This window comes from Epargyreus clarus, unplaced genomic scaffold (assembly GCF_041222505.1).
Source record: "Epargyreus clarus isolate Ecla_fem2 unplaced genomic scaffold, WU_Ecla_fem_2.2 ptg000017l, whole genome shotgun sequence".
Classification (NCBI taxonomy): Eukaryota; Metazoa; Arthropoda; class Insecta; order Lepidoptera; family Hesperiidae; genus Epargyreus; species Epargyreus clarus.
In genome coordinates this window covers 1006181-1023232 of record NW_027332225.1, presented here as the reverse complement: position 1 = coordinate 1023232, position 17052 = coordinate 1006181, and the positions used below count along the sequence as shown (strand labels likewise).

The 17052-nt window shown below is 34.6% G+C and overlaps 1 protein-coding gene across 1 annotated transcript in view; it reads left to right on the top strand.

Moving 5' to 3' along the window:
* Positions 1-3982: 3982 nt before the first annotated feature.
* LOC140749199 (uncharacterized) overlaps positions 3983-17052 on the top strand; it is a 203870-nt gene continuing 190800 nt past the window's right edge. The window contains exon 1 of the mRNA XM_073082247.1: positions 3983-4239. Within this exon, the coding sequence (XP_072938348.1) occupies positions 4083-4239 (157 nt within the window). The 5' untranslated portion in view covers positions 3983-4082. The remainder of the gene's footprint in view (positions 4240-17052) is intronic.

Here is a 17052-nt window from a genome sequence, read left to right as displayed (position 1 = left end):
TGAGTTGCTTATAACTTTGTTTATTACTTCCGCCTGATTGCTCTTTTTATTGCTGTTTGTTTAAACTTTTATCTGTAAAGATGTATGGTTGAAGGTTTTATAACCTATCTTAGTGAGTAATTCATTCGGTTATTTATTCACCCATTCATTCTTTCTATCATCCATTCACGCATTCATTCGTTCATTATTTCATTCATCGATTCATTTATACAATCATTTCTTCAGTTTTTCATTCATTCGTTGTACCAGTACCCTTACCAGGAGTTTTTACGTTTCGACAAATATGACTGTTTTGGTATTTGTTTACGTATGGGCCAATACGATTTCCTAGTTCCGACACAATCCGCTAGGGGCGCTGATTGGAATTTGTATGGGCAAATACGTAAACAAATACCAAAACAGTCATATTTGTCGAAACGTAAAAACTCCTGGTAGAAGTCGTCCACCGTCCTCGTCCGATCGTCGTCGCCTGTCATCAGGGACTGTCAACTGGTATACAAATGTATGCGTTATTTGTTAACGTGACATAAATTTGTATACCAACGATCTTCATAGGTGGTTTTCAATGTGTTTGATGATATGACTCGCTTAGTATTTAAAAATTCGTGACCCCTTAAAATAACTAGTAATAAGTACAACTTGGAGTTACAAATCTTTATATATATGTGCGTGTGTATGTCACTGAACTCGTCCTCAACGACTGGACTGATTTTGATGAAATTTGTTGTGTGTGTTCAAGGGGACTTGAGAATAGTTTAGATTCACAATTTAGTCCGTGGAAAAAGGTTTTTTTAATTATATTTTAATTCGTAAGTAGTTGTTCATTTTGGAATGTTTCACATTGGATTCGACAGACTTACGATACCATCGTAGTTTCAAATATTCTATCTATTTTTCAAACCCGTAAGTGATAAGGGTTGTTCACCCTTAACATTCTTTTTATTTATATGTCAACACAACGTTTGCCGGGTCAGCTATTTTTATATAAAATTCTTACTTTTCCATATGTAGGCATCGGATAAATAAGTAAAACAGTATCTATCAGTATCAGTAACAGTTTTTATATCAGCAACTTTGTCACACATTTTAATTTAAAGTTTTCCTAGTCAAAATATTATGTGTTTGATAAATTTCAAACTAATATCAAATATCAAAATAAGTAAATACTTATTTTCGCTTTTTACTGACACTTCGCTTCTAAAGAAGTATTTGATTGAGATTTGACCCCAGGGGGCCGTGACACACACTTTGAAAAGCACTGATCAACATAACCTGGTAATGCATACGCATGCCTAATTTAAATAAAACTGTATCAATTTTCAAAAGCGCTTATGCCTGAAGTTTTACGACTTCATTCAGTGGCTTCAGTGTAGCCTGTGGGATATCTTTATTGGATTCCTAAAAAGGATTACGCTTGTAATATTAACAAGAGAAATATTGGCGACGTGGCCCGGATTAATTATTTAAGGTTTCTCACACTGTTGGCGTTATCACATATTTATATCTTTGGTAATCTTTTAGTGTATAAATAAGAAATAAATAATTTCTAAGAAATTAGAGCCCTTATAAAAGCAGTGAGCGCTCAAGTGTCTAAGGCATTCTAAATTAGTCCTCGGAGATAACAACATGTGTTTAGCTAACCTTTGGTGGGCCTCTAATAATAATCTTCTCCTATATATTATAATCAGAGGTCGTGGACCGCATTTTATATTATGAAAAAATTACAATTAAAGGGTTTAGTATATGAATGAACACAAATTTGTGTTCCATGGTTTGTTTAGAAATAATGCATAACGCAACACAGCTAAAATAGCTCTACTTCTCTCTTTCATCTACACTTTGTATCTACTTTGTCTACACTAATATTATAAAGAGGATAACTTTGTTTGTTTGTTTGGTTGTAATGAATAGGCTCGAAAACTACTGGACCGATTTTAAAAATTCTTTCACCATTCGAAAGCTACAGTATCTACGAGTAACATAGGCTATATTTTATATGAAATATATTTGATAAATAGATTTTGAGGCGGTACAAAGTTAGCCGGGTCAGCTAGTTTCTCTATAAAATGAAAATGATGTATATACAATAAGTAGGGAAGGTTGCGCAAGTAAGCAGAATGTTAATAAGTCGTACGAGTAGTTGTAAGTAAACAAAGAATTAGGTACATTCACGCAACTGTAACAATAAGTAACTAATTAAGTAGCGTAATTAAACATCGTGTTAGCACTAAATAATATATCGTTGGCTCTTCTGTCATAAATTATGTATTATGTACAATGTTCCCCAATTTATTTATTTTCATTTTTTTATAATGTAAGAGTAGCAAACGAGCATGCAGTCCACCTGATGGTAAGTGGCTACTGCCGCCCATGGACATCTGTAATCAACCCCAGATAAGATAAGATATTCCTACCTGAGGTCGGCCACAGATGCGCCGCTACCCCTGAGGACTAAGCTGGAACGCCTCCAAAAAGTCTGTCTCCCTTACCACACCCTTCAAACCGGAACACAGCAGCTCCTAACACTGCTGTTATTAGGTAGAAATAGGTGTGGTTTAGTTTAAATATTTATATGCTTTCTATTTTTCCATATTCTGAAGTCGATTTGGTATAAATTTTATGTTTGATACGAATATTGTTGGTTTGCTTTTGTCATATGCTTTATCTGTATTTTTCTATATTCCGTGTAAGATTAGAAAGGTAACAAGCGTAACATGATCATATCTTAAATTCGTTTGGATTTAGATGTTACTGTTTGATGAACGGATTTCATGAGTGACTTACATATGAAGTGATCATCTTAAACCTTTGAAGTGGTAGAAGTAATAGTGGTATAACCCTTTGTGGTTCGACGTCGGCGGCACCACCGTCACACCTATTTCTGCCTAATAACAGCAGTGTAGCGCTTGTGTTCTGGTTTAATGGGTGTGGTAAGGAAGACATCCTCTAGACCTTAGCTAGGGATACCTAGTCCTATCTGGGATTGATTACAGATGTCAATGGGCGGCAGTAGCCACTTACTATCAGGTGGACTGCATGCTCGTTTGCTAATAATAGATATATTATAATAAAAATGTCTATGGATTTTTCAGGATCCTTCATGCGATTTTCTCAACCTTGTTATAGGAATCTACCCTAATGGGGATTAGAGGTCAAAAGATCATTTTCCGCCACGTCCGGAAAGACATAGGGTGGAAAGCACCCTTCGGATATCCCTTGAATATTGATTGTGATGTATGAGGATTGATGTCTGCTGTCATTCGCGCTTCAGTGATTATAAATGTATGTATGTACTTTATTGACTTGCAGTTTAAAGACGTTTTAAGCATTTAGGGGTGCAAAGAAACGTCATTTTGTAATTTTTAGGGGATGTGTTTGTTTAGCTATGGTTTCGTGACATAACAAAAATCGGTAGCATGAATAGGCTATTTTAAAATGTGTCTAGTAAAAATGTTGGGGTGGTAGAGTCTGAAGGAAATTTCAGGACGATCCTTATATGCTTGGTTTAAATTGGTCAATTAATATAATTAAATATATGGTTTCCTTATGTCTTAAATTTAATTGAAAGTATAATTACATAGAGCCTGAAAGGTAGGCTAAAGGATCGTACGCATAAATTTGATTCGCCCGAAAATGCAATGTCTAGCGGTCTTCGTACAGCCTTTTCGTCTAGGAGCAAGGACGCGTCATTACAATTACCTACATCATTATCGATCGGCACAACCTTTGAGCGAACAGCTGAGCCGCACGAGGTTTCAGCCGGGTTGTTTAGACGCAATGCAGATCACGTGTGCGCCGCTCAACCTACCGGCGGTTCTGTAAACGCCCTATTAGCTCGCCATCTCACTCTTGCCCAAAGAAAGGCGTACGAGAGAGCAGGAAATGAAAGTTTGGGGTTGAACCGAGACGCCGGCGCGTCTGCGTGCCGCGCAGCGCCGTCGGTCGATGGCTGCTTGCGCGCGCAAACGGCTACCTCGTCCGCCGGTCTTGCCATTCGGAGCGGAGTACTCGTCTCGAGCGGTCGGTTCCGAACGCTAACTCTGGGCGAACCGTCGGCAGTCGCGCCGGCGCCGCCGTCGGCGATGGACCACGACGAGGACAGGTCCCTGTCCTTGGGGACGGAGGTATCGGCCTCCGTGCCCCCGCCGAGTCCTCTCACGGGATGTTACCTGCTCGCCGTCATCGGCGAACCCCACACGCACGAGCACAAGGAGATTATCCTGCAGCGCCTAGTCAAAGGTAAGTCCCGAAAACGACCGTCTTGTCACTGTGACGGCTGTCGCGAAAAACAATTTGCCGGCGAAATTCCGATGCACCGAGCGTCTTGTTCGTGGAGAGCGAACTTTCTCCGTTTTGATACAACGTGGGAAAGTGGACAGTAATTGTTTTTTTCAGCCGGTATCGTTTTTCAATCGATAACTAGTTCGGCGCTACTTTGGGTTACTCGCTGCATATTTGCGTGTTTTGTGGATTCCTGTCTCTGTTATAAAAGCGATTACGGTTTGTGTGGATGGATATTTTTTTGCGACCTGCGTTGTCCATTTATGTGTTACGTCATCCGTGACGTCCATAGTTTTTTCTAAGCCCGGTTACCTAATTGAGGCAATTGAATAATATTGTTCGAGCTACACCGCTCGATACGTACGACGAAATCATTGCAACAGTCCACCTGCCGTTTGTAAAACTATTGACTTTTTTGAAAAGTTGAAAAGTTTAGCAAGATGACCGAAGCAAGAGCTATTTCTAAGTACTTATTGCGTATATTACTTTTTGGACTATTTCTTATGACATTATTTAAAATATGAAACTTGTTCAGGATGAGATTATTGGTTGTAATATGGTTGTAATGTTTTATTTATCGCAATAAAGTATTTTGCGGTGAGCCGGCGAGTCATAATTTGTAATGACCGGCTTGTCGCGAATCATTGGTTATCATCTATCGTACTACTCCAGTTAATCAATTATTTTAATATTAAGTAGTCATCGATTACAGCTGATTACGAATATATCGATCGACAGTAATTATGACTATGAAAATGGGTAGCGAAGCGAAAAATTCTAAGTCCATAACTAAAAATTGAAATTTCGATCGAAATAATTTATTTATTAATTGAACAGTTATGAAAAACGATTATACAGCTGTTAACAACAAAATATAAATAAAGACATTCGATTTGTGTTAATTTCCTCAATTTATTTATTGTTGTTATTTATAACAACAAAAGGTTATGATAACATTTTTGCATCAATAGAATACTTAATTAAAAGATATTTTAAGCGAAAATGACATGTAAAAATAATTTCCTCATTGTTAAAACTGTTGTTATTTATAACAGCAAATAATTGATTATGACGTCATTTTTGCGTGTCATACGTCATTAATTTAATGAAAATGGCAAAAAGCTATAAAAGTAATGATAATTAAAGTCATATGTGTCATTGAAAAATGATGACACCATGCCGTCGGGGAAGAGAAGCCGCATAGGGTGGCCCGGAAGTAAGCAACCCCTACATACGGATGGATGGTTTTATGTAAAAAGAACTAAGTTCAATAACAAAATTATAATTATTTGGATTTAAATATATTTTTTGAATAAATTGGTTGTATCAGTGTGTAATTAAGTAGACAATTAATTGTAATACATATTAACTTAAAGGTTGAGCACTTTTTCATTAGCAAATAATTTGTAAACTTATACAAAAGCAATTCTAAATATATAAAAAAAAAACTGCTATCAATGTTCTGATTTTAAATAAAAGTAAGTTTTAAGCTTATCAATTGAATATAAGTTAAAATCTTTACTATGTTAGTTGCATACATAATACTTTACTCAAGGCATAGTTACTAACTTATTGACCTAAACTTACTAACTTATTGGCTTACTTATCAAAAATTGACTTACTTTGCTTACTTATTCGTTCTAACACAAGCACAGCGACTATAAGATAAACTAACTTATATTTACAATGGCGGCTCATTTGCATGCATGACTGCATATGCAGTGAAAAGTATTATATACCGACGGTCCATAAAGAGACTTATAAAATACCTACTTAAAATAACGGCATCTCATGCGGAGTTTGCTTAACTCTCACTTTCATATGCATTTTATTTCTATTTTTATTAACTTTGGTTATTTAACTGCCGTAATGCATGATTAGTGATGCAGACTAGCTGATATGGCAGCGACAAGAGGAAAACTAAGGGTATAAAGAGGAAAATGAAATAGGGAACGTGTGATATAAATGATAAGGTTCATTCCTATAAAGTATATAACAATGAAATCATAGTGATTTTGACTCTATATTTTGTACTTTGATTTTATTATTCAAGTCTTCATACACAATAAACTAAAATTAATAATAAATATAAAATGACTTAAAAGAGAGACCAGTACCTTATTTATTATCATATTATAACAATACTAGCTGACCCGGCAAACGTTGTGTAGCCATATAAATTAAAATATGTTAAGGATGAACAACCCTTATCACTTAGAGGTATGAAAAATAGATATTAGCCGATTTTCAGACCTACTGAATATGCATATAAAATTTGGTGAAAATCGGTTAAGTCGTTTCTGAGGAGTAGGGTAACTAACACTGTGACACGAGAATTTTATATATAAGATGTTAAGAAAATAATTCATTTAACCTTTATTCAAGAGATACTGAACTTAAAACACAGTTACCGATATTTAAAGATATTCAACTTGTAGATTTTAATAGTATAACACTTCGGATAGATTGCAATCGGATAGATTCGGATAGATTCAACTTGTAGATTTTAATAGTATAACACTTCGGATAGATTGCATAAAACGTTCAACGTTGCGTCCAAACAACAGGAAATTGTTGTCCAAAGATTCCGTTGCAATCCGACGTCAGGAATATCGTGTAATGGAAATGCAACAATCGTTAGTAGATAAGATAAAGACGAACCATTGTTTTGACTAAGCTATTAAAAGCACTTTCTAATTTCAGACGTTAGGAATGAACTGCTAAATATCTGCGATTGTGTGGACTTCTCCATACATGTACTTTTTATTGTTTAGCTAGATCAAGCAGAATGTTACTAAAAAAATTAAAAATATTATTTAAAGAAATTAATACCGTATCCAGATTAACGGTTATGTATTAAAATGTCTTAATTCCGAGATAAAGTTTGTCTAAAATCATATTATATATCAGAATATTGCTTTTAATCTTGTTTGTACCGTGATATGCAAGATTTGCAAGAAATTGCATAGACTTTTTAGAAAAAATATTTAAGTTATAAAGCTGAAGATATTATCGAACTTAATTTTGAAAACAACATTAAATATTGTGTACGTGTTTATAAACGTTATATAAATGGAAGAAATGATTGTAGAGTTATTTGGTTCTAAAAAGTTTAAGAGTGATAGTAATTGATACATAATATGACATTCTATCATTACATCAGTATACTCGAGTTTAATTCTATACATAACATTTCACTTGTCTATTTATGATAGAATGATATTTGATTGTGTGATTGATTGACATGTAAATTTTTAAATCTATCTGAAATACAAAAGTCAAATTTTTATTTACATTTATTTAATTTTCTTAAAAAAATATGAAGGAGTTGCAGTTATTGAAAAGATATTCAATCAAGAAACAGTCATTCAAGTATTTTTATACTTAATTTTCATGTATAAACACTAATACTCAGGTCATCATATATTAATGTATATGTACATTTTAGACTAACGACTCTACAATTGACCCGAAGCATTTTAAAGGTGGTGTACTCATCTCGGTTTGACTACGATGGATTTGAACCTCGGACCCCTCGATCGAGAGGCCGAGTATCTTAACCACTAGGCTATCACTGCCTAATACACAATCAGATAATATGCAAATCTACACACACACTCACATATGAAGTATGTATACGTTTATGCAATGTTTATAAAATCATTCGCAATTTTATCATCCCGCTTCCTATATGACGGTATGTAAATATTATCGACCTAAATTTTTGCCAATAAAAACATTCGGTTTATGCGCCGCTTGACCCTGAATTACGTAGTAAACAGACGGACAAAAATACAATATTTTATATGAATTACTACCGGATGTTTTGTGTTACGTTTGCGAATATTTCGCGACGTATTTTGTTAATTGGTTTTTAAATTTAGGATGTATGTGATCTATATGTAAAATATATTTATTAGCTTTTAAGTGACGGGATAATTTATTTACAATTATAGTTACTATATATATTAAATTGTATGTAATAAAATAAACTATAAACTAAAAAAAGACTTATTTACAAAATATACAAGAAAACTATAAATAAAATAAGCTATATCTATTGATCTTGTGATCTATATTAATCAATAAATGTCTGATAAAAAAATCTCCTAATCAATATTATTATGATTTTTTTTTTGCTAACTTAAAAGTAAGACAAATATACCTTATTATATATATATCACGTATTTGATATCATGCAGATAAGTTAAAAATGATAATCATAATATTGAATTGTGTTACTATTTCTATAAAGTATCTACCATCCTTTTATAAATTGCACTAAGTTAAAATAAAAATTGATTTTTTGAAAATGAACAAAACACATAAGCTTAATGATAATCACGAACACTTTAATTATATTTACACCTTTTTATATCTGTTACTACATAACATATTAACTTATTATAATTAACGTCAAAGTAACGAGTATGTGAGGAATGTATTCTTTAAATTACAAATTTGTTAAAATTACATATCTCGTGATCTTACGAGTTAAGTAAGTTATATGAATTTAGTTTTAACATTAATATCATTTGATACGTAATTAATCGGTTTTAAGTCCATTTAATTGATGTATTTTCAAAATGTAGGCGTTAAACTCAACAGAGATATTAAGTGATAGATAATATCATATCAAAAATGTGTGATAAGAAAAATAAGATTTGGGAATTCATTGAAATGTGAATTATGTGCTTAAAACAAATAGATAGTTTCACTTGAAACTTATTATAATAATTATTATAGTCGCTTATAATATACACACACACACACACACACACACACACACAATACACTTAGAGCTACCTAACTTGCCACACCCTTCAAGGTAGAATACCTACACCGATGATATAATGAGACATAGAAATAGGTGTGGCACTGAGATAGAGGTAGCCAAATCCATTTCTATTTTCAAAATCATAGAGCTACAAACGAATTTACTTCCGGTTTACTCGAACACTCGAACGTATTTCTTTGTAGTATCTACATTTAGAGCTACAAAGTGTAATAAGAGCTACAGGCAGATTAATTGTTGCATTAGAACAAATAATGCCGTTTCGTATACAAATATTATGCATAACAATACAAAAAAAAAAAAAAAAACATATTTTATTATTCAATTTTTTATGCACAAATTTTTTTTGGATAATACAAAAAATATTTTCATGCAACCTATTCATTTCGATATTTTTAACTTTTTTTACATTTTTTCATAAATTTAATCTAGCAATCACAACTGTTTATTATAATCTCAAAAAGTATTATTCTACATATTTTATACTTAAATCATACCATTAACGGTTTATATAACATTGAACTAGTGACGCCCTTGACTCTGTCCAGCTATTAGTCACGATTCCGGTTGCCATATTGCAGTGGCTACGGTAAATGGTAATGACTAGGTAGACCGATTTAGGTGATATTCAGTTTTAATGGCTGGCAACATTCCGCTTGAGATTTAGTGGTTGCTACTACGATTATATCTTAGTAACATTAAAATTAGATTTTTATATGCTCGTACTTTGTTTTTAAAATTAAATGGGTTTCAAAATATTATGTAAATCTTTTGAATTACAAGTTTATAAAAATGAAATTTCTGGCTGACTGAATAATTCGTATAGTGCGTAACGAAAAAATAAAATCAGGAACGCCATTTTGATTTTTAAATTTTCATTTATATCTGTGTATATAATGCTAATTGCATTGCTAAGAGAACTCAAACAACACCTCAACTGACCGGAACAAGTCAAACGAATAATTCTTTTTCGAAATCAATTAAATATAGTGTCGTAATAGGTACATGAACCAATAACACACAAACACTTTTACATTTATATCCTGAATGGTTAACATAGGCAACATCGATATTCCTTTTAGATACAGTTTTGTGAGTGAGGATTATATTAACAGACACAGCGGACCAGACGCGTACCGTCGCAGATAAGGTGGAATTATCCAATACAATGCGTCAACATATTCATGTACCTGCACAACTAGGTAGACACGAACCCTGCCAAAATAAAGTATAAAAAATATTCTGCCGCGGTTCGTGCCTGATACGTTTAATGTCTGTTCATATTGGGCCTAAAGCAAGAAAATAATAAAGTATTAAAAATATTTTGTCTGTTACGCTACGTGTCTGACACGTCTAATGTCTGCCTATTAGACCTAAGACAAGAAAGATTGCATGTAATAAGATAGTTTGAGCAGTGAACCAGCAATAAGTTTTACAACATCGTATAACTATTATGAGAGTACGGAACGCCGCTCGTGCCGAGATAAAAAACAAACGTGCCGGCTAAGCCGCAGTGCGGTCACGTTTCAACCCTTTGCCACTCTTGGCAACAGAGTTGGCTATTGATTGCTATCTATACTATAGAAGGCTATAGAAATTAATTTGTCGCTATTGTGTTTTAATCTGCTATGAAATACAGTAGGTTCTTGGGTGACTTCCTTATAAATGCAAGAGATTTTAGATGACTAAATACATAGATTGATCCTAACAAGAAAGTGCAAAGTTGCATAAATAATAAGTATTTATTACGTAAATTACGGTATCATTCGTTATTTATATGTAAGTTTTCTCCAAACAACAAATGATAAATTATCCTTTTGTGGCTTCATTCAGTTTCAAGGTGGTGACGTATCTTTTTATTTTACTTATCAATGGAAGAGATATAATTAGTGAATTGGGTATGTAGGAATATTCGGTCGCTGGTTCTAATCCGAAATATAATTTTGATCTTTGTGCGCTAGTGACGATAGTGTAGGTGAAAACAATATAAATACCGATGAGTGGTGCGCTGCTCTCTTTGGCGACCGCTCGTCCTTGATGCACACACACTCGCGACTCCCGAATAGGTCCTCAGGACCCTCGTAATAATATATAATATACGTCCCGTGACGAATTCCGAATGCCGACTGTATGTAATATGTATGTTATGACAGAAACGTCAACATTTAAAACTTTGAATTTACTTTTTATTAATCAGTATATCGACCAGTTCTAAATACAGAGCAGGAATATCATTTAGCTTTCATTGTTGTATGTCATTTGATATGTAAGATTGCAAGCGACATTCCATAGATTTTTTGGAAAGATTTGAGTCACAAAACTGTATCATATCGATGACCTAATGAATCCGATATAGAAAATTGAAAGTGTCATAAAAAATGTGAATCATTTAGTTTTCACTACAAAATGTATAATATTACACATTTTACGATATAACCTATTTACACTATTTAAAAACGTATGGTCACAAAAATTCATGTATTTAATTTTATTTAATCAATTTTAATGAACTTATTGTATATATAACTGTAAGTTTTTGATAAGATTTTTCAATATTTAATTATATTACAACATAATAATTAAATTTTTATAAGAAAAAGAGTAAAGTTCCTTCTAACCTACCAATTCGTGCCAGCACGATTATGGCCTAAGCCCCTCTCACTATGGGCGGAGACCCATGCCCAATAATGAGACAGTAATATGTTGACAACCAGTAAAGTAGGCTTCACTAAGACTGCTTTGCCTTCAATTGCATATTGTTTTCGATACACCTGCCCTACTAAGCCACGAACGCGTAGCTTTACTGGAGGAATAGTAAGTTGAAGCAAGTTCCTTAAACTAAAACTCTTGTCTTAATTGCATATTGTTTTCGATACACCTGCCTTACTGAGCCACGACCGCGAAACCAATCAACCTTAACAAAGTATGTCACTACAAGCAAGATAAGAAACTCCATTGAACTTCCACTTTCACATTTCTTTATCTTATCTGTAATATCTTATAATAGAAATTACATCATGTTTGTTTGAACTAAACTGTTGTTACTTACCGTTTTGATGTGCATACCAAGCGTATCATCTCAGAATTTTGGATACGTATAGATTTCAATTTAGATCCTTGTAAGTAGGTTTAGTAAGAAATAAAAGGTATTTTTATTTTATTTTTTATTTTATTATAGATTTCAATTGGTGGCATTATAATTTTATGCAAAAAATCAACGGATTGCACTCCGGGAGTGCCGGCAGAAGTTGAAAACTTTAGAAACCTCACCTGAATAATACAATATAATAGATAAACAATGAAACTGACACCAATTTTCTATGCTGACACCGGATGACATCTTGACTTTTGCAGTTCGCTTTGCCGTCTTACGAATTTTCGATCAGGCCACGTGTCTTGACGCAAGTGTAACATTTTTACCATAATCATAATATATAGGTACCACCTTATTTAAACAATTAGCAAATTATTATAAAAAAATACTGCTAAAAATATAGGCACAATTTAGACAAACTCAACGACATCTCAAGTAAAATCAGTCAAGGAATTAGTCATACATACATCTATACGCTCATAAAACATTACCTTCCACAATCGGGCAAAAGTTTCAAATTACACAGATTTAGATGCAAATTAACATCCTAAGAAGTATCCCCACTATACACACAAACAACACATGACACATGTGTGCGTCGCTATGCTATTTCGATTCGAGCAATGCACTGAACACATGGCACTAGTTGGGACATCAGAGATTGCTAATGACTGGAATGTGACTTCCAGATGAAGATTTCCAAAGATTCCTAATAGAAGTTAAAAAAATACTTACAATCTAACCTAACAGTTCTGTAATTATTCGCAGTCAAACCGCATCGGGAAAAACATAAAGTTAGGTCTTATAACAGCAGAGTAAAGCTGCTATGATAGATGTGATAAGGTATAAACAGTGTCATAGCCAGGGTTATAAACGCTCTGCAAAAAATTGTTTTTTTGCGCTGCTGGAAAAATTTAAATTTTGTACCCCTGGTGAGATACGAAGTGTGTATTCCCTAAAATCTTTCATAAAAACAGAATTATCATCTATTGCTAAATTTACATGACGATGCTATGCAAGTAGTTAAACGTTATCCATTTAAGTCATCTGCCTAGCCTTTTAATTAAATAGCTGAATACCGTTCAGGACGTTGGGTTATTAAACGGTTTATTATACTTCACAAAACCTTTCCTTTGGTAAATGGATTAAAAAGAAAACTTTAGATCTTTAGATATCTGTTTAGAATTGATTGCATTGCACAACAGCCTGACAACATAATTAGGTAAACATTTAAGTGTATTTGCAAATTAGTCACCAATTAAGCTTAGTTTCATTCTTGTTTATGCCTAGTATTTGAATAGTCGTGTAAGATGCATACATTTGGTAGTCATTCCTGCATTGACACACTTGCTTGCGGATATACGATGTGTACTGACAGTTAGTTAACTTATAATTTATACAATCCGTTGTACATAATAGTACTGATAGCGTGGTTAAACGGAAGTGTAAGGGAAATCTAAGGATTGGATCCCAGGCAAGTGCCACTGAATGTTATTTTTAGCGCACAATAGAAATTAATTATCGCTTCCTTAAACGGTTAAGAAAAATATCGTTCTTTTTATATTATAGGAGTAGCAGACGAGCACGCAGTCCACCTGATGGTAAGTGGCTACCGCCGCCCATGGACATCTGTAATCAACCCCAGATAGGATTAGATATTCCTACCTGAGGTCGGCCACAGATGCGCTGCTACCCCTGAGGACTAAGCTGGAACGCCTCGGAAAAGTCTGTCTCCCTTACCACACCCTTCAAACCGGAACACAGCATCGCCTAACACTGCTGCTATTAGGCAGAAATAGGTGTGACGGTCGGAGTTATGAGAGGAGACCCATGCCCAGCAGTGGGACAGTAATGAGTTGATGACTTGTACAACAGTTCTATTACCGCACCTGTTTCTATCTTGACAGTGGTAAACACTGCCATTTCTTATATGATGGGTATGGTAAAAAGACAGAGGAGTAAAGAGGAGATTTAATTTAGTCCTAACCTAACCTAACCTAATGCATCCCAGTTAATCTTTATTAGTTCAGCAGGGCACTTGCCGTTAGTGTATGATCTTTAATTATTACTTTAAATAATTCATACACAGCCTCTAAAATTGCTTCATCTCAATTTTGGACATCTGAACTAAGTAACATATCTCAACCTTGTGTGTTGTTATATATAGATATTTTGCATGTTAGCTATTATGATTTTAAACTTAAACAGTCCATCTTTAAGCAATATTTTTATCATTATTTATTATATTACTTATTTATTTTAATACTAAACTTATTCGATCCCCCCATCCCTCAGCCTTATGATATCCACTGCTGGACATAGGCCTCCCCTAATTGGCGCCACTCCAACCTGTCCCGTGCCCTTTGAAGCCAGCGGTTTCCCGCGGTCCACCTGGTCGGGGGGCGGCCTGTACTCCTCTACGCGTGGTTGCCACTCGAGGACCTTCCCTCCCCACCGGTTATGGGTCCTCCGAGCGATGTGGCCGGCCCATTGCCACTTCAGCCTGCTAATTTTGATAATAAACTACCTCGTAGTAAACAGAAGAGATTGCAGTTGTAAGTGTCAAAGAGATGTCTCAGACGACCAAGAATCTACAACCCGGAAAACAATCTATTATTATAAGTAGGCCTCAAAATAACATCTTCCGTCTAGCTAGACATGATGTGATCTAGAATTAGCGGGATATTAACAATAGGTTCAGGGAGTGGTTAATTTTAAAATGTACATTCAAATCGCATGAGGACCAAAGTCACCGACATAGTTCTGAAGACTAGCAAGTTGAAGTGGCAATGGGCTGGCCACATCTGTCGAAGAGCCGACAACCGCTGGAGTAGACGGCTCTTGGAGTGGAGACCACGCCTAGGCAAACGTAGTGTGGGACGCCCTCCTGCAAGGTCGCCACCTTCACTACCGACGACCACCGACGATCTGCGCCGGGCGGCGGGAGATGGTTGAATAAGGAGAGCCGAAGACCGGGCTTAGTGGCGTACCTTGGGAGAGGCCTATGTTCGACTAACGCGGACTGAAGATGACATTCAAATCTCTAAAACTTACTTTTACTAATATGCCAGTATATCTAGGAAATTAGTTATAGTCCGCGCCAAACTGCTAGTCTGCTCTGAAGTTATTGCGAGCAGGTGTAGTCATACAATTTGCTATGGCGACGCAATTCATTTCTATATTCAGAGCGGCCTAGTTTTACGCGGACTATACCATCCGTATTGAGAATTGAAACCATGAATATATTTTAAAGGTTTCAGACACGTATCTTAGAGGCAACCAATTACTAACTACATTTTAGAACACAGAAACACTATATAATATAATAAAAGATAAGAGTAGACGTACTGTGCCCTCAAAAAAATCTCAAAGGTGTGTGAAGTCTACCAATTCGCACTTGGCCAGCGCGGTGGACTATGGCCTAATTACCTCTTACACTGAGAGACTGTCCAGTAGTGGGACAATAATAGGTTGTTGATAACTATACCTACTATGTTCTCTAAAGCATGGAAGCGCGCAATGAATGTAGCTATTAGCGGTCACCAATCCGACTCTTGACTCCGATCAACGTTACTTAACTTTATAGATAAGTTATGATACACTTCACACAATCTAAAAATGTAAATGGAAATCAACTTATTTTCATAAAATCACTATAGACTAGTATAGAAGTATGGTATATAGATAATAGAAATACACAGTACATACAAGCTAAAAATACATGGGCTTAGAATCCCAGTAATGGATTAGTGCTGTGAATAACAGTAGATTAAAATACAAATATTTCTACTATCACATATTATCGAAATTCTGAGTAAGTTATCAATATGGAGAAATGATAATGCAATCGAAAATTGCGCGTGAAAGTATATATTTAGATATATGGGCTAGATGAGGTAATTATATAATAACAAATGATTATGTATATGCAAGCAGTGCTTAGAGGTTGTAGAACTCTGTGGTTAAAAGTATTTGCGTTATAACAGCAGTTTTAGCGCTAATCACTTGATTGAAGGCTGTGGCAACAGAGGAACACTTACACGAGGTATTCTAATTTAATCTCCAGGTTGTAGGCTCATTGGCCAACCCACTACCCAATTTTTGCCCAACCCACTACCATACTACTCAATTTTTAGGATTTGTTGATATATAGCGGCAACCATAATACATACTTTTTGAAATCTTGAAGTGTAGGTATCTATAACGGTTCAGGAGATAGAGCCCAGTGACACACGGACAGACAGCGGGATCTTAGCAATAGGGTTCCGTTTTTACCCAATGGGTACGGAACCCTAATTATGAGAATAGGAGATAATTATGTTATTTATAGTATGACATATACTTTCACGTCATAAGCATCTAACACACTACTTAGTAGCATAATATAAATAGTTATCTGTTTTTACGAGATCACAGCATACAAAGTCGTCATACTTTTATTGATTTTTCTATTTTAGTCGCATTCTTACCTTCATCTCGTATTTTACTAAATGCCTTTTCATGCTTCCGACGTAAACTCCTACAACCTTCACAGGAATACCTTTATAACTTGCTATAAAAACATTTTCACAAAATTGGAATTTTGGCATTTTGTTTTGGAAGTATAAAATACTTTTTTAAACTTCATATACCAAAATAATAATTATAAACTTATAAGATATTATCTGTAACTCATTGCGTATCTCATCTTTATAACTATGTATTATGGACCTGAATGCTTCACTATCTAAAAAAGTATAATTATTTAATATTAAATACGTAAAAAATAACCAAATAATAAAATGTTACCTACCTCTGCATTACTACTAAACTTTTCAAAATGTTGCAAATAAGGAGGAAGATCGACGCCATTTTAGGCGCGACAAAACAAAATGGCGATAGG